At 41.2% G+C, this 20,748-nt stretch overlaps 1 protein-coding gene and 1 long non-coding RNA gene across 3 annotated transcripts; one reads left to right on the plus strand and one right to left on the minus strand.

Moving 5' to 3' along the window:
• The first annotated feature begins 2,819 nt into the window (after positions 1-2,819).
• Positions 2,820-9,666, plus strand: LOC142102131 (uncharacterized). Its single transcript, XR_012679215.1, has 3 exons — positions 2,820-3,733; positions 5,024-5,654; positions 6,370-9,666. It is a non-coding gene; the product is annotated as an uncharacterized LOC142102131 (long non-coding RNA).
• A 399-nt stretch (positions 9,667-10,065) lies between these two features.
• On the minus strand, positions 10,066-20,207 carry CAPNS1 (calpain small subunit 1). Of its 2 annotated transcripts, none has more exons than XM_075186780.1 (11): positions 20,106-20,207; positions 16,889-17,003; positions 14,723-14,756; positions 13,939-14,028; positions 13,747-13,804; positions 12,813-12,877; positions 11,873-11,941; positions 11,680-11,758; positions 10,998-11,114; positions 10,450-10,508; positions 10,066-10,350 (listed from the first exon to the last, which is right to left on the minus strand). In XM_075186780.1, the coding sequence occupies exons 2-11, from the start codon at positions 16,987-16,989 to the stop codon at positions 10,324-10,326; spliced, it is 699 nt and encodes a 232-aa protein (XP_075042881.1). In that variant the 5' UTR covers positions 16,990-17,003; positions 20,106-20,207; the 3' UTR covers positions 10,066-10,323. The 2 variants fall into 2 exon arrangements, with proteins under 2 accessions (XP_075042881.1, XP_075042882.1); XM_075186781.1 differs by having other exon boundaries at positions 16,889-17,002; positions 20,099-20,202.
• Between the last annotated feature and the right edge of the window lie 541 nt (positions 20,208-20,748).

Raw genomic sequence — 20,748 nt, forward strand, 5'->3', positions numbered from 1 at the left:
AATGGTCAAATTTATTACAAGTCAATTATCAAGCCAAAAGGCGGACTGCCGGAGGAAACCGGAGCGCATGGCAGAAACACATATAGCAACTGCCCTACAGGGGAAATGTCCTGGTCTGAATCTAACCCATTGTCTCTGTGCCACCCATTATAAACCACATCACACAATGTCTTGTTATATTTATATATTTTTCTAATTACACATGGAGCTTAAATGCATTTTAGGAAGTCTGATCTGTGCACGATTGTGAACTTTATCTAACAGTTTCCAATTTATATAGCCGTTACCTCACCTAGTTCTGGTATCCACATTAGGTAGTCCAATTTATATTGGACATAGGATGATGGAAGCGACAGTACCTAATGCAACATCTGCTCCTACTGCAAAGGCTGCACAAAAATGGTAAGTTGTCAACCAATCATACGGTGTACTTAGGTGTACATGATCATAGGGCAGGAGGGAGTACACTGGTGGTATGAACAGTGTTTGGCTACATAGACACTGTCATTTGCATTGGGGTTTTTAGTACATTATACCGTAATATGCATTTAACTTGTAGATGTTTTAGATGCATTTTATTTGCATTGTGTATAAACATGAGTCTGTACCAATACCGCTTACATTTTTAGCCATAATTAAATATCCTGTCACATCAGAAAACATCTGTGAACGGTTGTAGCCCCTGTTACACTGTGTTTACCATACACGCCCCATCAAGGTGTATTCAAGTTTTCAACTGGAACAAGCAGCGTTTAGAACAAGGCAGAGCCGCACAACGCTCGTTAGCCACATGTAACATGTACTGTGTCAATTGGCAGAGCAGCTTCATTTACACGCTTCTAACTGAAATGCCGAATTCTGACACCACTGTGCACTTAACCTAACATAGGCAGTTGGTCTGTAGCTTAGCAAAAGCATACTGGGGGATAGTCACTGTTCTACGAGAAGCTGTAGGGAAGCTGGTACTGCCCATGGTGAACAGATAAAAGTGAAAGTAACAATGTGTTTTTTAACTGTGCTACAAGCCTGATTGGTTGCTATGGGCAACACCTATTTTACAGTTTTGGGTGTTGTCACACGAGCTCTCCGAATTCTATCGCTTTCCCAGCTAGAAAAGCACTACTTTTAGTCGAGATGCTTCTCACGTTACACAGGAGCAATGACGCTCAGTAAACATTGCATACGGCAGAGCTGCTAAACGCCAGACCGGAAGTTCCACCAACAGGTCATGGTTTCAGGATTTCTATAATCACACACAGGTGAGTTAATCTTTTTTGCTGGGTCAGTAATTATCCCAGCTGTACCTACAGGCAGGCCTCATGAAGACATGGCCTGTTGGTGGTAATTGAGGACTGGAACAGAGCAAAGCTGTCATACAGCTTCTTAAGAGCTTAAATCGCTCCAGTGTGACAGGTTCATTCCCCCTTTACGCCAGTTTGTCATCATACAAATAAATGAGTGCTGTGAACATCAGCTCCCTTAGCTGGCAAAATGTCCATGTGACTCCGGCGTATATGGTCTTTTTTTTTTTTATTATTCTCCATCATACCCCACAACTACCCAATTTTTGATTTGTAACAGACAGGTCTGTAGCGAGATCAACAATAATGCAGTATGTATTATGCACAAAATCATCCATACATCCACTCTCATCACATCCTCCCATTCTCGGTTACAGGACTTTTTTCGGGCTGTACCCACTTTGTGGAATTCCCTCCCTCGCACAGTAAGACTTTCCTCTAGTCTCAAAACCTTCAAGCGTTCTCTGAAAACCCACCTCTTCAGACAAGCTTATAATATTCCTCAACCACCATCTTAATCTCCCTAGCTTACCCTATTACCACCCTCTACAGAGCTAACACAAGACAACAACCCTCTGACCAACATTGCTACACACACAGCCCACTCAATACTTTTACCTCTCCATTCTAGCTGGTCCAGTGTGCAATATGATGTAGCACATGCCCTTGTGTTTCAAACTCCCATTGTCCCATAGATTGAAAGCTTGCGAGCAGGGTTCTCTTAGCTCTCTGTCTGTATGTTTTACCCAGTATTGCTTTATTAATGGTTTGTTCACCAATTGTAAAGCGCTACGGAATTTGCTGGCGCTATATACATAAATGTTGATGATGATGATGATGATACATCGGTTTAGAATTGGCAACATATGAGATCTTGACCAAGGATTGTTAGTATGTACCAATCCACCAATCTCATCAATTCTTTGTTTGCACAGTTGAAAGTGTTAAATATGAGTTTTTGTTAAGGCCTCATAAGGCCTTTGTTCAGCCATTTTATTGTAACTTGTATAGAAATATTATTTGCTAGAAGAGATTATTCATTTTTCTGTTAACTTGCAGTTTTGCAATATGTGAGCCTATGGCCTTGAAGTTGAACTAATAGAGAACACCTGAAGAATGTAACCAGTTATGAAAACAATAATGAGCTTCATATCCAGCTGGTAGTATGGGAGCTGTATCCATGGTGTTGCACATAGCATATCTCCAACTCCCCTTGAGATAAGAAATAATAGGCTCATCTGTCCTTAGAAGGGGGAGAAAAGTAAACACCTCAAGAATACGTGAGAAAGTTAATCAGTAGCGCTTCTCATAAACTAGTGGTATAAACTATTGTATGCATATGACGTAGGATTCATTTATTCAGTAGCCTATAAAAACCTGTATCTTTGTATCAATAAACTAGAGAATATTCCTTGTATACAGAACTTGGTCTGTGTCAATTCTCTCCAGCTGATTGAAGCGCTTCCAGATATACTTGACACCACAGGCAGACCTGGGTCAGAATTTTAGATTTAACAACTTGGAGGTCCCACCGAGATTCGCTGTCCAGCAGGCTACAAGACAGACAACGGAGGTTTCCCAGCACATTGAACCCCAACATCCGCGGTCAGTAGATTTCTACTCGTTGGTCTTCCTAGTCTGGGTCACCTCATGTCTGTCTGAGGCACCTGACACGCGAATTTGTGAGTCTCAAGTATCATCTGATTAATATAATACAGTATTAACCCAATTTGTTTACTGTAATTGTATTGTTGATTAGATTTTTGAAAGATGATTGAATTTTGAGTGCATGTGTTTGTACCTATGTATGATGTATAAAGCATAAAAGTCACATAAGACATTGATCAAAGAAGCATGTAATGGAATAGAGGGATTTAGAGAGTTATTGTTTTGAACATTGAGTGAACATTTTAGACACCATCCCCAGAGGTATATCAAAGAAGGGAGATTCTGTAATCTGCCCAAATTGTGTAAGAGAGATTTCCAAAAGACCTTCGTCCCAGATACTGTCAAAGAAGCTATTTAGCACGGACATCCAGTACAAGGAGTCCACAGAACGGGACGTCCAGTGCAAGGACAACCCACAGAAACTAGATAAGAGTCCCGATTTGGACTCAACAGAATACTGTCAATACGAGTAATATAGATAGTAAACAAATGACAGCAGCTCCCTCATAGATATGGTGCACAAAGACTTAAGGAAATGGGGGAGTAGAAGGTCTGCAGGGAATTTTTCAAGAAAGCGGGGATAACCAAAGATATGTGTGGATGGAGAAACAAAGGTGTTGCAAGTGGTAATGTGACAAGAACAAAGGGGTATTGAGATCAAACCCCAAGAGATTGTTTGAGGTGGCACAGGAAAGTTAAGAGATCTGAAAAGTCGAAATATATGTGGATATGCTAAATGCATCGGAAGCTGAATAATGAATCAAGTAGGTTGTATATTATAAATGTATGTTTGATCCTGTGCAGCTGAATAAGTGAAATGTGCCCCTCCCTTATTCTGTGTAAATGATTTCAGTGTGTTGAGATAAGAAGCACTCTGTTTTTTGACAATGTATGTAAAATTAAAAAAATGTGTCCGGAGTGCTGATTGATGATAACATGTTGAAGCTAACTTGTATTTAGTGTAATGCTGGGACTTGTAGTTCCACAGCAGTAGGCTGGAAGATGTCAGTTAAGTTTTCTTTCTCTGTATGTGAGTTTTGTCTCCGTCTTACTGCGTGTGAGAGAGATCCGTGATAATTCACATTGTTTGTTCTCTGTCTTAGTGCTCTATAAGGGAGATGTTTGATTTACTTTAAATCACAATGTTTGTCTGTCTTGTCCGTTTTTTTACAAGAGACATGTTTCAAGGTTGAAAAAGTTGTACATTCATTGCTTAATGATAAGCTTTTAAAAAGATACAAAAGAAGTTTTAAAATGTTTGGTCCGATTGCACGGACAAGATTGTAAATAATGTACATTATCACTATAAGTACTAGTGTCAGAACAAAGCTGGCTGGGATCCAACAAGCCGTTTCTGTATTTGAACAAAATAATTTTGTTTCTGAAGTTCAGAAATATAGCTTTCTCTTTAATGAAGTTGAGAATTGTGGGAGTGAGCTTACATGCTGTTTTTATCTGTGTTAAAATGGCGCTGATGAATGTTCTCAGAAATCAGGAGGGTTTGTTATGCCTTTAAAGAAATGTTACGAGATAAAATGTCGTCTGTGAGCGAGACTTAAGTGAATATATTTTTACTTTGAACACGAAAATCACAGAATCTAGAAATATGTGTGAATATTTGGTCACGGGAGAGAGATTTTGTTGAGAAAATGTTGAATGATTTACAGACACAATGTATTGTGTCTAACGAGAGTACTCTGATTTATGAGACAGTGCTGCTTTTAAAATGGTTGAATACTTGGAACCAAGATTCCAGATTGAATGTTTCTAAACCCGGAAATTTAATTAGTGTCATTTAAAAGGGCTGTACTAAGAGATGATAAGAAAGGAGTGGCTTTGAACACTCGCCCAGGTCTCGTCACTTTGACATTCTCTATTTGTGAAATTAGGGACTGCCCCTTTGAGGAAATCAAGGCATGGAACGCATAGCGTCACAGTTAAGCTTTTAGCAGCTGTTCACTGGTTACCTGATAACAGTATACACGCATGTTACAGTTACAGTAATTCCTAGTAAATAAATGTTAATCTCTATGCAAAAGTTTTTTTATTCACAGGTCTCCAGCTGCAAAGACCCATTAGGCAATCCAGATTGCATTGATTTAACTTCCAATGCACCATCTTTGCACCACAACAAACATAAGTATAAACTAATGAAGGATTTAAATAACGTAAACTCTTCTGAGTAATGATTACCTTGTTTTGGAAGAGATATTAGAGTTTATGTGCTATTCGCATAGCAAATGCATGAACTAGGTGGTTTTTCTGTATGTGCAGAAAGCAAAAGGTTTTTATTTGTATCCTCATTACAGTTTTGAGTAAATCAGTGTTTGTAAAGACATTTACTGCCCTTATTTACTGTGCTATAATTGTCATATACTGTAAATAATTCTTTTTATTGTGGGTATGGTAATGCATTGATGGGAATTCTATATTTTTACAGAAATGAAAAAGATTGAAGACTTTAAGAGCAATTGTATGTGCTCCTGCATTAGCACTTCTGGATCATAGCAAGCCATTTATACTCTCCTCTGAGCAGAACCAAATGTTTAACCAATTTTAAGCTGAAATAACTTCAGCGCCAGCACTGGCTTTGCCAGATTATGACAAGCCTTTCACATTATTTTGTTATGAAGTCAGTGCACATGTACAAGGAGTACTGACACAAATACATGGTCGCAAGCTAAGGTCACTTGCATACTACTCTGCTTTAGTGCTTGAAAAGAGTATAGATATTGTGCTAGGACACCCAGTTACCTTAACGGTATCGTACGTTGTGACAGAAACCAAGCACAAGCAAAACATTTGTTACCGGCCAGATTTACTAAGTATGAAGATATACAGCACAAAGGACATTCCCTCCTATTGTGAAATGAGTGACATATAACACTTGCCGAGCGCACTGTGTATTTTCTTCCTCCCTTTCCTTTTTATTAGAAGACAAAAAAAAAAAAAAAAAGGAAGCACAAGAGGCCCCAGAGCCTCTCATGTTCACAGATATATGTTAAGACCTTCAGACAAGGGGAATCTGAGTAAACTGTATTTTAAGTTTTTTAAAGGTCCAAGGGAGACCAGAGAGGGGAGTTCATTGATATTAGCAGGAGGAATATAGATTGCACGTTATTTTCCTTTGCTGTGCGCTGTAGATGTGTACTAGACTAGAAAGGAAAGCCAAGTTTGGAAGAACCAGACTCAGGCCCATAGTAATGTATAGATCATTATACATAATTAGAAAATTCTAATATGAAAGTTTAACCGAACCAAATAAAGAAAAGAGCAACCCATGACTACAGGGGTTTACACCCAATGCAGGAATGTGTTTGTGAGTATTGTGGCCCAACACATTATTATATACACTAATAGAACTGATGATGTGGCTTATTAACAGGTTATTTAAGCTAAGTGTTTCTCTTCCAGAAGAATTAAAGTTACCACATCTGTCTTAACCGTTGTACTGTACACTCCATCTAATGAGTGTAAACTTTGTGGAACTCAGAAACCAAGAACCTTTTCCTTGGATTCCACATGCTCCTTACTGAAGCCTATCCTAATGAAGTAGCACTGCTTACTCCCAGTAACGTTACACTTAAGCAGTGCACAATGTTGAATCCTGCTGCCTTATTGCAGCAAGTTTCAAAAGATGGGAGAAGTACCTGTATATATTGGGGTTACCCTAGGGATTTGGGGGAATTCCATTCCAGCTTGAACAGAAAGAAAGGAAAAAAAAAAAAAAAAATGCAAACAAAATTTTTCTGAACATGATTGCATAGAACTAATGAAACAAGAATCTCTGGTTTTATCTCACATTAAAGATAAACCATTACCAGATGCAGACATCACTCTTTTTGTAGATGGTTCACACTATCACATAGATCCTGTCCCGTATACAGGGTGTGCTGTAACCACACACACAGAAATAGTGATTCAACAGACTCTACCGAGTCACATGTCAGCACAAGAAGCTGAACTAAAGGCCCTGACACTTGCATGCATATATGCAAAAGGACAAAGAGTAAATATTTACACTGATTCAAGTTATGCATTTGTAATTGCGCATGATTATGGCCCTGTATGGAAAAGTAGGGACCTTATGGGTTCAGCAAGCAAACCAGTCAATATGATGAACATACCAGGGCACTGTTCACTGCATTCCAGCTGTCCTCCAAACAGTGATGAAGATGAAGACACACACAGAGATACTACCCCCGAAGCTAAGTGAAATAGACCAGGCCGCACGAGAAGCCGCCATAGCCCCAGTACCCCAAGGGGAGTCTATTTACATGGTGACCCCCTGACCCCTGTTTGACCAGAGCACACTCCAACTTATGGAAAGACAAGCAACAGAAAATAAGAAAAAGACTTGGGCAATACATGGAGCACTAGAAGTGCAAGGAGTGGTGTAAAGGTCAGCGTTTGTGTCTGCCAAAGGTAGTTTATCCCATTATGGCCAATATAGCACACGAGAAAGTGCATCTGGGAAAAGATGCTATGGTTGTACTCACTAGCAGCTTATGGATAGTACCAGGGTTCGCCCAAGCAGCACAGTCGTTAGTGGCAGAATGCCTAGTCTGTGCACAAAGTAACCCGAGTAAGTCTGTCCTATGGAAAAGCACACCCCAGACATAATATCCCTATAAGAGGATACAGATAGACTTTATAACTTCCCAAATGCTCGGGCTTTGAGAATGTGCTTGTCTGTGTCAACTTCTTTAGTCACTGGCTGGAGACATGGCTGTATAGAAAAGCAAATGCTAAAGCATTAGCCAAGAAAATTGCGAATGAGGTAATCTGATGATATGGTGTACCAGAGGTCATTGTAAGTGACAGAGGGATACACTTTACGGGGCAAGGATTCCAGAAACTATCACACCCCCTACAGATCCCAAAGTTCAGGATGTATGGAGCGCCTTAATGGTACACTGAAATTGAAAATGCAGAAAATAATGGCTGAAACAGGTCTGCCATGGATCTCATGTTTACCTGCACTCAGTAAAAAATACTGCTAGGAAAGACACAGGTTTAACACCATATGAGATATTGTTTGGCACAGCAAACAGAACAGGCTGTTATTTTCCATAGCAACTACACCATGTATATAGTGATTTGTTGAATTATGTTGCCTTATTATAGAAACAACTAACTGAAATACATGGTCAAATATTCTCCTCCATTGCAAACCCTAATTTTGATACAGGTACCCATAAACTGCACCCTGGGGGGCTGGGTGGTCGTGAGAAAGCACATCAGGAGAAGTCTTGAACCCAGATACAAGGGTCCTTAACAAGTCCTGTTGACGACTCCCATGGCAGTGAAAGTACAGGAAAGAGACACCTGGATTCACGCATAACACTGCAAAGTCTTCAAATCAGGGGAGTCTTGTTCTGATAAATAGAAATGACTGTCTCATTGTATTGATATGTCTTGCCAGAATAATTGTGACTGAAGTAGGGATTAAGGCCTCCCTAACCCAGTATGAAACAGACAGTTAAGTGACATATTGCCTATGCCACTGTGAGAAACATATGGGAAGGAGTGCTCAACAATTTGCACTCATAGTAGAGTAAACTCTAAAAAATGTCTTTGTGCAGATGCATAACCTCATTGGTAAAGTTGTCAGTAATGATTCATGTTGGATATTGGAAATATTGGCATTAGTAGCAAATGGTTTAGCAATCCTGTTGATCGTATAGGTGATAATGAAACTAAATATATGGCTGATTAAGAAGTTACTGACACTTGATTGTTGTCTCTCCAAAAAGGGAACCACTGAAAATTCCGAACCTCTGATGATCACAGAAATTACTTCTGAAACCTGACCAGACTATGAGTGTCATGAATTATTTGGACTAGCAAAGCCAAAGAACTGCAGAGTTTGCAACAAGAAACTACTAAAGATTGTACAAAGGACATGCAAGGCCTGCAGAACTACTATAGACTCATTAACTATCTTTTAAGAAACCATCTTTTAAGAAACCATCTTCTAAGAAACCATCTTTTCTAGACATGGACATTTGCCAAAATGCATCTCCTCATAAATCAAGTTAGGACAGGGAGGATCACAGGCTTATTAGTGGGGGATGAGTTGACAGATTCCTAAGGGGACCAACTCTATGCATGTGGCCTCCTACATGTGTATAAGTACCTGCTTATTAAGAATGTGGTTCTATAGATAGGATTAGGTAGGTAGGAGGAGAAAGGGTCGAAAATTGAATAAAAGATGGGAAATGTTAAATATGATTTTTTGTTAAGGCCTCATAAGGCCTTTGTTCAGCCATTTTATTGTAACTTGTATAGAAATATTATTTGCTAGAAGAGATTATTCATTTTTCTGTTAACTTGCAGTTTTGCAATATGTGAGCCTATGGCCTTGAAGTTGAACTAATAGAGAACACCTGAAGAATGTAACCAGTTATGAAAACAATAATGAGCTTCATATCCAGCTGGTAGTATGGGAGCTGTATCCATGGTGTTGCACATAGCATATCTCCAACTCCCCTTGAGATAAGAAATAATAGGCTCATCTGTCCTTAGAAGGGGGAGAAAAGTAAACACCTCAAGAATACGTGAGAAAGTTAATCAGTAGCGCTTCTCATAAACTAGTGGTATAAACTATTGTATGCATATGACGTAGGATTCATTTATTCAGTAGCCTATAAAAACCTGTATCTTTGTATCAATAAACTAGAGAATATTCCTTGTATACAGAACTTGGTCTGTGTCAATTCTCTCCAGCTGATTGAAGCGCTTCCAGATATACTTGACACCACAGGCAGACCTGGGTCAGAATTTTAGATTTAACAAAAGTCACAAAGGTGCCATCATTCTTGAATATAATATATATTTTACACACACAAACCATGTGAACGACATAGGCAACAAGCTATCTTGCTCTATACTACTTTTGTCCACAACAAGAGGCATTGGATGGACTCTCTGCGATATTTCGACATCCAGATTACAACAGATGAAGAATTTCCTGTGTAAATGGAGCGGAGGACAAAATGACATGTCAACGTTTAGATTGATTTGTTTTCTTCATCTTCACGTTTTCTTGAACAAAAACACAAATTAAGTTTAAACCCAAATAAAGCATGAAAACGGTTGTATATGTTGGATTTAATATCATTCGCTTGACATTACAGAGCATATATGAAAGCAAAAAAAAAAAGCATCACACAGAAAATTGTGCCAGCCTCAAATGTCCAATATTAAAGTGTAAAATATCTTGTCTACTAAAGGCTAGAAAGGTAGGGGGCGCTGTTCTCAGTAGAGTGTATAAAACCCAGGCCTGTATACAGCAAGGAGAGGAGGAGGAGGATAGGTTTTCACAGCTCCACAAGGCAGATCCGTTACCCGCTCAGGAATACATAGTCAGCTGCAGCCACTGCAAGACAGAGACAGAGAGTGAGAACGTGGCCTCCGCTGGCAGAGTCCAGCAATATCGCCGCAGCATCAATCATATTATAAGCTGCCAATCTCTCACCTCTTGGATTGTAACTTTTATATTTCCATCTCCGTCCTTATCCAAAGCTTTAAAAGCGCCTGGAAAACACAACTGCACAGTTAATAGTGAGAAATATTACATGCGAGTAAAACCCTGTCTGAAGAGCTTGCAATCTAAATGAATAGCATATAAGCAATGAGTGCAGAAAGATAGATGTGGATGCAGTGACTGAATGGTTTTATTAATATATCTATATCTTATGTAAAAAATATTGAGGACAATTAAAAAAAACTACAGGTGCTTATTTTTTTCCTATTCTTAATCTTTACTGGAAAGTGACAACATAAATCAGTTTTCCTAAATTGCAGAGCTCTTGTAGTGGAATAAAATATTACATAAAAACACGTATTAACAAAAATAATAAATTGGCAAATATTCAGAGACACCAGATTATCGGCAATAAGCTCCATGCTAAAATACTGCATTTGAATTATAAAAATAAATAATAATTAATATTTAATAAATAAAGAGTGTGTTTTTGCACAACTACACAGATAAAAAGGGTGTTTTGGTGGAGTTTCACTTACGGAACATGGCGTCCAGCCGGACCAGACAGCAGATATAGTTATCAAAGTCCATTTCTCCGTTCTCGTCAGAGTAACGACGGATGATCATCTGGTACAGCTCCCCGTTTAGTTGAAATCCTGGGACCAAAAACGAGAAGGACTAGTGGGTAGCATTGGCATGATGAGCAAGACGTCCAATAGGGGTTAAATGGTTGTTCTTACCCTCTGTTCTCAGCTTCCCTTGGTCTTATCAAATCGGAAAAATTTACCCATTTCCAGCTTTCTTACAGCTGCCTGTCAATCACACACTAGCCCCCCCCCCCCCCCCCCCCCACCACTCCTGGATCAGGACCAATTTTACCCAGAAGACACTGCTGCAAAAGCTTTATGAACTGTGACTGTATATAAGTCACTGCGATAAGTTGGTCTCCTCTCTTCTCCATTCCACTGCAGGATTGCACTCATACAACCACATAGAAGTTAGTGTCAGCCAAAACAGTGGTAAACAGGTGAACGGAGAAGGGGGGGGGGGGGGGGCACTGGCTTTGCTAGACATGAACGCACTATGCACAATGACACATTCTTTCCCGTAAGTTATTGTTAACATCACATCACTTTAAATAATGCCAAACGACATTTAATAGTAATCTGTTGTGAATTACTGAGGAGCATATTTTAGGACGTTCCATCGACTCATACTTACCGGCTGCTTGAAAAGCCGGAGGCAGCTCATTGCGTCCTATTGTCCCTGAGCGGTCAGCGTCATATCTCTTGTATGAAGCCTGAAAAACAAATATAATATATATATGTAAACTAGAAGGCTGACCACAAACACTCTAGGTAACGTACAAACTGTTCAGAGTGTGAAAGCCCCGAACAGAATGTGGATCACTTACCTGCCACTTCTTGATGTTATTCCACAAGTACTTAAATTCCTCAAAGCCCAATTTGCCGGTACTGTCACTCTGCACGGCGGCGTTAAGGCATAAAGACGGCAAGAACTGGGTTTATCTACTATGTGTACAGACAAACGACTCCTTTAATAGCCACCAAAAAGCGTCTTGCAAAGAACCGGCATGAATGGGATACATTTACTAAAGGGGTAGAAAGAGCAAGCAGGAAAAAAACACGGCAATTACACTCAGATTTGAGTTCGTGTCAAAGCACATTTTATTTTCCCCTGTGCAATATTTGAAAATTAAAAATCACGCTCCTATGGGGCATATTCAATTGTCCGGATTCCCCGCTGCGTTAAAACTACTACCATTATTACGGTAATAGTTGGATGGATTTCAGCTCGCGGCTCAGGGAGCTGCGAGCTGAAATCCAGCGAGAAAACTACTGTAATAAAGTTTTTTCGCGCACTATTAACGCAACAACGGTAATAGTGGAGCAGAGCGCAAGATTCTCAGCGTTTCCGCCGACAATTGAATATGCCCCAATGACTCTACTCCCGCTCTCAAAGATATATGTATCCCCTAACTATTGGTACGCGCAACATGGCGTTAAACTACCACAACATCTATAGAGCCAGAGTAAAAAAAACAAAAAAAAAAAAAAACATAAAAAATAAACAAAAAGAAAAAACAAAACACATTAATACTTGAAATTTAAGTTTGGGGTGTAATCGTTCCTGAGCCTTTATTGAGTTTGAATTGTTGACGCTTTCTATTCAAAAAGGGCAAACTGTTTTGGTGAGGACTCTGCATATAAAAGAAATCTGGTAGCACAAACATTTTAGGGATCTGCTGAAAGGTGCTCCTACAAAACAAATAGATAGTTAGCCACTAAAAGCAGCGTCTACAGACACCGTCTAATCTAATCCCCAAAAGATACATCCATCACTGCCACCATACTGCGACATGATTCAATGCTGAAGCCGTCCGTCTTCAGGTCCTGGTCTGTAAGGAAAAACACAGAGAGATTATAACAAACACCACCCCGAAAAACAGGGTCACTTGGGAGAAACTGAAAAAAGCAAAGGCGATAGGACATCATGGAGAGAAGGGTATATCCATAGCATTCTCTGGTGTTATCAATACTACAGTGAGTTCCCTCCAGTACATGTTTTTACCAACTAAGTTAATGATAAGCATCCACGTCACCTACACACAGTGCAGGCGCCCATTTTGTATGATAACCCAAACATCACTAGTGAATCGGCTGTCTATCCCATAAACTAGTAACATCACAGAGGTGTGTGGCACAAAGGGGCACATTCAATTGGCTGCGCATTTTTTACCAGTAGTATGGCAGCACAGTGGCCTAGTGGTTATCACTTCTGCCTCACAGCACTGGAGTCAGGAGTTTGATTCCCGACCATGGCCTTATCTGTGTGGAGTTTGTATGTTCTCCCTGTGCTTGCGTGGGTTTCCTCCCACACGCCAAAAACATAGTAGTAGGTTGATTGGCTGCTATCAAAATGAATGTGCCTGTGTGTGTATTTATGTTAGGGAATTTAGACTGTAAGCTCCAATGGGGCAAGGACCGATGTGAAAGAGTTCTCTGTACAGCGCAGCGGAATTAGTGGCACTATATAAATAGATGATGATTATAGTATGGTAAAAATTAACACTCATTTTTGGCCACTGGATAGGGGAGGGGGGGGGGGGGGGAGGCACTGTATAATTTGGAGTCCATGGGGACATTTTACATACGTAAAGCCACAGAACTAGATATTCCACTTGCATGTATAAAAATATATTGTAAGTAGAATTATAGAAAGATAGAAATGTAAATACTACATTGCACGGTTTCTGGGGATACTCACGTCTAGCAATGACTTTATTGAGAATTCCCATCAGCTCAGTCGGACTGACTTCCATGTCCTATGAACACAGACAAGACACTGAAACAGACATTCCGGGTAAAAAGCTGAAATCAAAGCTGTGCGCTACCTAGATCTCTTAAACACCAACATCAGAAACCTGTTCAAAACAGAAGGAATACGGCTATTACTCACTTCTCCTGCCAGCTGGCTAAAGAGACGACGGAACTGTCGATTCTCCTCACTTTCATTTGCTTCAATGTTCGCAACATGACTCCTTGCGGGCTGGAGAGGGAGAGAGGGGGAGAATTAAGCAGTGAAGGTAGGTGGTGTGATGCTGGTTCAGGATAGAGGAGACCGGGCAGGCGTGGAATAATCTTACAGTTAAAATGAGGTTAATATTAGGATGAGTGCACAAGAGTGGTTTTAATCTGCCCAGCCTATGATACACTAATCAGTCAGTGAGCAGAGGAAGGATGAGAGGGGGGTGAATGCACCATAGAAATCATTGTAAACAGGCAGCAATTTTCCCACAGGGTTGAGAAACGTTTTCACGTAATATAGGTTACAACACAAAAGAACAAAAATAGAAAAAAAGTTTGCATCTATGTTAGTCTGAAGTTACGTTGGAGCTACTCTTCCGTCTACGGGAGGGAATCCAAGATAAGGCACAACAAGATTAAAACTATGTATACGTAGCCATATTGTGGCAGAAATCACCTTAAAGAAATGGGAGACGACAGGTGCCCATGTACCGCTGACCCCTCCCAACTATATGAGGTCACAGAGTGACCACAGCACTTGCACGCAGTCTATGTAGTAAGTCTGCCTGTGATTAGATGGTGGCATCTTAACCCTTGATAGACCAGTAAACCATAACTGGTGACCTGGCAGTAAGGGGTGGCCCTCTTGTGGGACAAAAGGGACGTTTAAGAGGCCATGGCTTACAGTGATTTATAATAACATAGTATACTCTCACCGGAGGTTGTGGGTTGTAATTTGAAGCAGCATCGCTGAAAAGAAAAGCATAGAAGAATACAGATTATTCTCACATGTAATAACATCTCTTTCTGCTGAAAAAAAAAAAAAGGTTTGTATTTTTTGTTCATCATTTTGTTATGAAACGGTAGTAGAGCCCAATACCAAAAATGTGCTGCAACCCCCAGCAGCCAATCAGCTTCTACCAGTCAAGTGCAGGTGTATTTTGCTTACATAGAATGTTACACAATCCATCAATGAACATTTGCTTATATAACCCCAACATGGGCAATATAAGCAAGTGTTAATTGATGGATTCTGTAGCCGGTTGTGTAAATACAATCACAATTAATTTTGTTTAATTTCATGAAAATACCAGTCACATTCAATGCCTATTGCAAAGGGGAAGAAATCAGTTCTGCGGGATGTGGCGGCGAAAATCATCGTAATGTTCGGGCTGCGTGTATTTCCGGGTGCTACTGTATCCCAACATCACAGATTTTATTTGTGCAACTCTACGGGGTCCGAGAAAAATAAAAAACTACAATGTTGCATTGCCTCAGAGTGCCCGTGCAATTGTTCAAGGGCCGCGCCATGGCACATCACACAGAATCCCTGGTTATCACTTGTGGTCCATTTAGTCTGGCACTGTGATGCTGTAGTCCGTCAAGCGTTCTGGAAATGGACATTGTGTTCGAACAATCCTGTTCACCAGAGAGATTAAGGATCTCTCATTTAAGCTCTGGTGACTGGATATTCTAAGGGAGCATCCAACAGGCTCAACCCCACTGAGAAGTCTATTCCCTAAACACTTTTAAAGCACCCATTGATTCTGAATTGGGCATCTCGTTCTCTAAACTAATTACTAAACTAGCAAGAACAAGTGTACAGATGTGAAAATGCAAACCATCAGTTTCAACATTGTACAGTTACAGAGGACTAAAAGCTAAATTGCCAGGTGTTTGAATCATTCACAAATGAACGTGCAAAAGTTTTTAGAAAGTTCACAGGGTGATCATACTTGATATTTAAGATATTTGTCACGAGGGAAGTTTCCAATGGGCCCGATTCATTAAGGAACTTAAATGCCGATATGTGCCGCATGCACACACTCAGAAACGGATTATACGCCAGTGTACACAAGTGTATACAATTTATCTTCGAACGTAAAGAAGGACACCACAGACAGTCTACAATTTCATGGGCAGAACAGGGAGGAGAAGGGGCATATGCACATAGTCAATGTACAGTAAGGGCATGCCAAGCTCGAGCGCAATTCAAGCTTTGGTCATCTCTCAGGTACATGCTTTTCAGTTGTATCATTTTCACCAGTTAAAGCTCAGGTGTAAGTGCCGAGTAATAGTGATGACTGTCATGTATGCACTGCTAGAACATGGGTTTGCAATAAAGAGCAACTATACAAATTAATTTTATGTACAGTAGACACTAACATCATAAATGTATTTCATTGAAAAAACATTTAAAATAAAAAATAAAAAAATGTTTTATTTTTTTTATGTTTTTTCACTGATGACTTTAGTATTACCAGGTGATAAGTGGGTTTTTTTCCTGTGCATTCTGCTGGGACTTTATATTCAACATATGTATTCTCCATATCCTGCAGTGTGATGTGGCAAGTGTCATATATGCAGAGCGCACCTTGGGCTAGATTTATTAAACCTGCGGGTTTGAAAAAGTGGAGATGTTGCCTACGGCAACCAGATTCTAGCTGTCATTTTGTAGAATGCACTAATTAAATGACAGCTGGAATCTGATTGGTTGCTATAGGCAACATCTCCACTTTTTCAAACCCGCAGTTTCGTTTTTTGTTGGTTTTTAAAAAAAAAAAAAAATACAACACACAATACCTACGTTTTGCACATTACTTAATGAATCCAGCTCTTTGACACTAACAAACTATAAAGAGCCATTTGGCATCTATGGATTTAGTGACCTCTACCCAGAGAAATAGTATATGCAGCACTGACAGGAAGCTGGTTTAAATAAAATTAAAAACAAATTCAAAATATCATATTATACACCAGAGAGCTCAACGGACCATCAAAACCCCAACATATATGGGCACCTTAAGAAACACAGGCTTTGCCAGCACGACGCGTTTGACAAATTCATGCTATTTTAAAATGTTCAACGTGTGTTTGCTTACCCGATAGCATTCATAATTCCTCCAAAGATTCCTCCGGCATTGAAACCACCGAAGCCGCCGCCGCCACCACCTCCACCACCATATCGATTTATAAGGAACATGTCTGCACTCTACCTGGAAATGTAAAGAACAGAGTCAGGTCACATGGAGACTACTGCAGAGCAGACCCGGGACCTTGTCACAAGGTTCAAAAGCCTGATGTTCTTTTTAGGTCTCCTAATTGACACTTTTCTATCACATACCACATTGTGTCTGAATGACAGGACTCAGGATCCTCCCCCTGCATGAAAACCCTCCAAGGATCAGCCTGCGTCTCACAAATCAATCATTCCTCCGCAAACACAGAACAGATGCATGCTGCTAGCTCACAATCAACTACATGGCAGAGAGAGTTAAGAGAGTAAGTCCTATACACGGACAGGGAAAGCAGCAGTGCCCCAACAATGCCGTAGAAACTCATCATTTAGAAGAGAGCACACAAAGAAGATTATTAGGAGGTAATCAAACAAACACCACCTGGCTCTGCTGTCCTTTCCATGCAAAACAATTGATTTAGATACACTTTGCATTGACAGAGTACAGCTCTTCTGAACTGCCCCACCCGGCCTCAGGACATGATATTATAGTCAAATTTGTTGCCGGAGGAACCAGTTACACAAGTAATAAGGCAGGGTTAGAGTACACATGAACAGATGTCTACATAATAACAAGAGATTAATGAAAACACAGGGCTGAAAGCTGCATTGAGACAGTTAACACACACCGATATATTACCAGGCTGGAAGGGGGATGCAAGCAGGAATCGATCTCTATGCAGACAGGCTAATGAAACATGACTATGCACAATAAATGTACAGTGTAGATATATACTTGTTCTGCTAGTTTGTGAGGAATGCAGAAGTGTGACCACTCCCTGACAGATATCCTCTACACAATGTCACAAACTTGCCTCTTCTACCCCAGAAGCAAAACACTCCCACGTACATTGCAAGATATAGAGGAACTGGTTAGTCTACATCTGTAGATGGACAGGTGTAAAGCTGGGTACACAACTATGCAATCTTATGTCAAATGCAATTTCAGAAACAATTTTACCAACGACTGAGTCCTGTTGATCTTCATCTCTCATAACCATCATTTAGGAAGTTTAGAAAATCAAATCAACAGAGGAGATGTGTTCCGGTACGATAAAACATAATTGTGGAAGCTTACACACTCTTGCAATATCTGACCAAACGGTTGGGTTGTTTATCATAGGACTGCATGATAATTGCATAAGTCTGTACCCAGCTTAAGAGTGAAACACATGGAAGAGACAGGCGAGAACAGGCAAACATCACAGAATGGGCTCATCAGCCACCGGCCCGCTGGGAACCTTTCAATATTTGTTGGGGCACAGGGAAATTATTTTTTATCTGGTGCAGAGGGAGATAAATTGTTTGGTCAGAAAAATAATTAACTAAATTTTGATAAGTTTCAAATTTAAATGCTTATATCAAAAGTACTGTACTTTCTCTTTTCTTTTTCAACTCCAGTACAATGTGCCTTACTGGAGTGAATTTAGACTGCAAACTCCAATGGGGCTGGGACTGATGTGAATGGTGAATGACAAATATTCCCTGTTCAGCGCTGCGGAATTGGTGGCACTATAAAAATAATTGATGATGATGATAAAGAATAGAGTAATACTGGGCACACCTACTGCAATCTAATTGAATCGGGCCATACAAATCAGAGTGCTAAATTGCCTAGATTTAAATGGACTGCACTAATCCAATAAGACTGGTTTGCCATGAAATTTGGCTGTGTACCTAATTTATGGGTGAACTTTCACACCTACCGGAGAGGTTCACTGGCCAACCTGATTTTCCATCCCTAATGATAAAATGCAATCTGACTGGAACTGAATAAAAGCAATTTAGGATGAGGCATTTAAATGGTAGGTAAGTTTGGTCCAATTGACCACCTAAAAACCTACTGCCTGAAGCTGGCCACACATACTTTAATATACCCAAAAGAAACTAGGTAGATATCGCTGCATGTGACTCCACAAGATGAGCGCAATGCCAGATAATAATCGAATCATGCTCGACAGAACATTATCAGGAATGTTAAAAAACGTGGTTGTAAGATGACGGAAAGTGACTTTTGTAGGCGGAACATGGGGACCCCTGGCGTCCAGGCAGGCCGGAACACGGGGAACCCCGGCGTCCAGGCAGGCCGGAACACGGGGGACCCCGGCGTCCAGGCACGTCGGAACACGGGGGACCCCGGCGTCCAGGCACGTCGGAACACGGGGACCCCTGGCGTCCAGGCACGTCGGAACACGGGGACCACTGGCGTCCAGGCACGTCGGAACACGGGGACCACTGGCGTCCAGGCACGTCGGAACACGGGGACCCCTGGCGTCCAGGCACGTCGGAACAAGGGGAACCCTGGCGTCCAGGCACGTCGGAACAAGGGGAACCCTGGCGTCCAGGCACGTCGGAACAAGGGGAACCCTGGCGTCCAGGCACGTCGGAACAAGGGGAACCCTGGCGTCCAGGCACGTCGGAACAAGGGGAACCCTGGCGTCCAGGCACGTCGGAACACGGGGACCCCTGGCGTCCAGGCACGTCGGAACACGGGGACCCCTGGCGCCCAGGCACGTCGGAACACGGGGACCCCTGGCGCCCAGGCACGTCGGAACACGGGGACCCCTGGCGCCCAGGCACGTCGGAACACGGGGACCCCTGGCGCCCAGGCACGTCGGAACACGGGGACCCCTGGCGCCCAGGCACGTCGGAACACGGGGACCCCTGGCGCCCAGGCACGTCGGAACACGGGGACCCCTGGCGCCCAGGCACGTCGGAACACGGGGACCCCTGGCGCCCAGGCACGTCGGAACAGATATAGCACAGGGGATTTCAGTGCAACTTGTGTAACACAAGGGATAGTAGTAAAATAAGTACAGAGGATAAGAGCAATGCAGATACATCAATGGCGATAGCAATAAGGTAGGTATAGTACAAGGGATAAGAGCAATCAAGAGTTAGTCAGATATAACTCCAGGAACAATGGTAATATATAGTTTATATATTTTATATATTATAAACAATATACCAGATATTAACCTGTGTTCTGGGCTGGGGAGTACCGGGAAATAAATAAATAATGCAAAGTTGTCAGTACTAGATCATATATAAAGAGACAGACAGATGCCAGGCTCACCCTGTGGCTGTGTCCGCTGGTTCCGGGATTCCTCTCCTCTCTCCGCCTTGGTTCCGGTAAGGGCGGCGGCTGCGGGATTAGTGACTCACCCGCTTGTCAGTGGTGGCCACGCCCCGTGTTCTAAAGAACACGCCCCTCTATCATTTTCTCATCCAATAGCCACACTGGGCAGGATACTTAGCGCTTATGGACACGCCCACAATAAATAAAGCCGTCAAACTTGCGTGCAGGCGATCAGACACTAGAGATAAAAAGTTCTCCAAATGTGTCTCTAGTTGTGTAATGATTTGATCGTAATCTGGAGACTGGTATGCCTTAAAGTTTACTCAAATGGCCTCAACAAGATGGTTCTTTGTCTACAGACACAGACATTTCAGCGTTACTGTAATCTCTTGAAGCAACATTTTAGTAGTGAATGCCCACAAGACCTGGGTGTGTACTCACTGCAGTTGATGTGTGATGTGTGATAGTTGAATTTCCTTGTAGCTGTTATCAACTCCACTTTAACCACTCCTAGTTACACAGCAAATTGTTTAATGCTTTTTAATCACTTTATAGTTTTCTTAATCTTGATAAATTTCCAAACCCTCTTTTAATCTGGGAAATAATGATCTATAACAACTACAAATATAATCAGGGCCACCAAGAGG

Source organism: Mixophyes fleayi, chromosome 9 (assembly GCF_038048845.1).
Source record: "Mixophyes fleayi isolate aMixFle1 chromosome 9, aMixFle1.hap1, whole genome shotgun sequence".
Lineage (NCBI taxonomy): Eukaryota > Metazoa > Chordata > Amphibia > Anura > Limnodynastidae > Mixophyes > Mixophyes fleayi.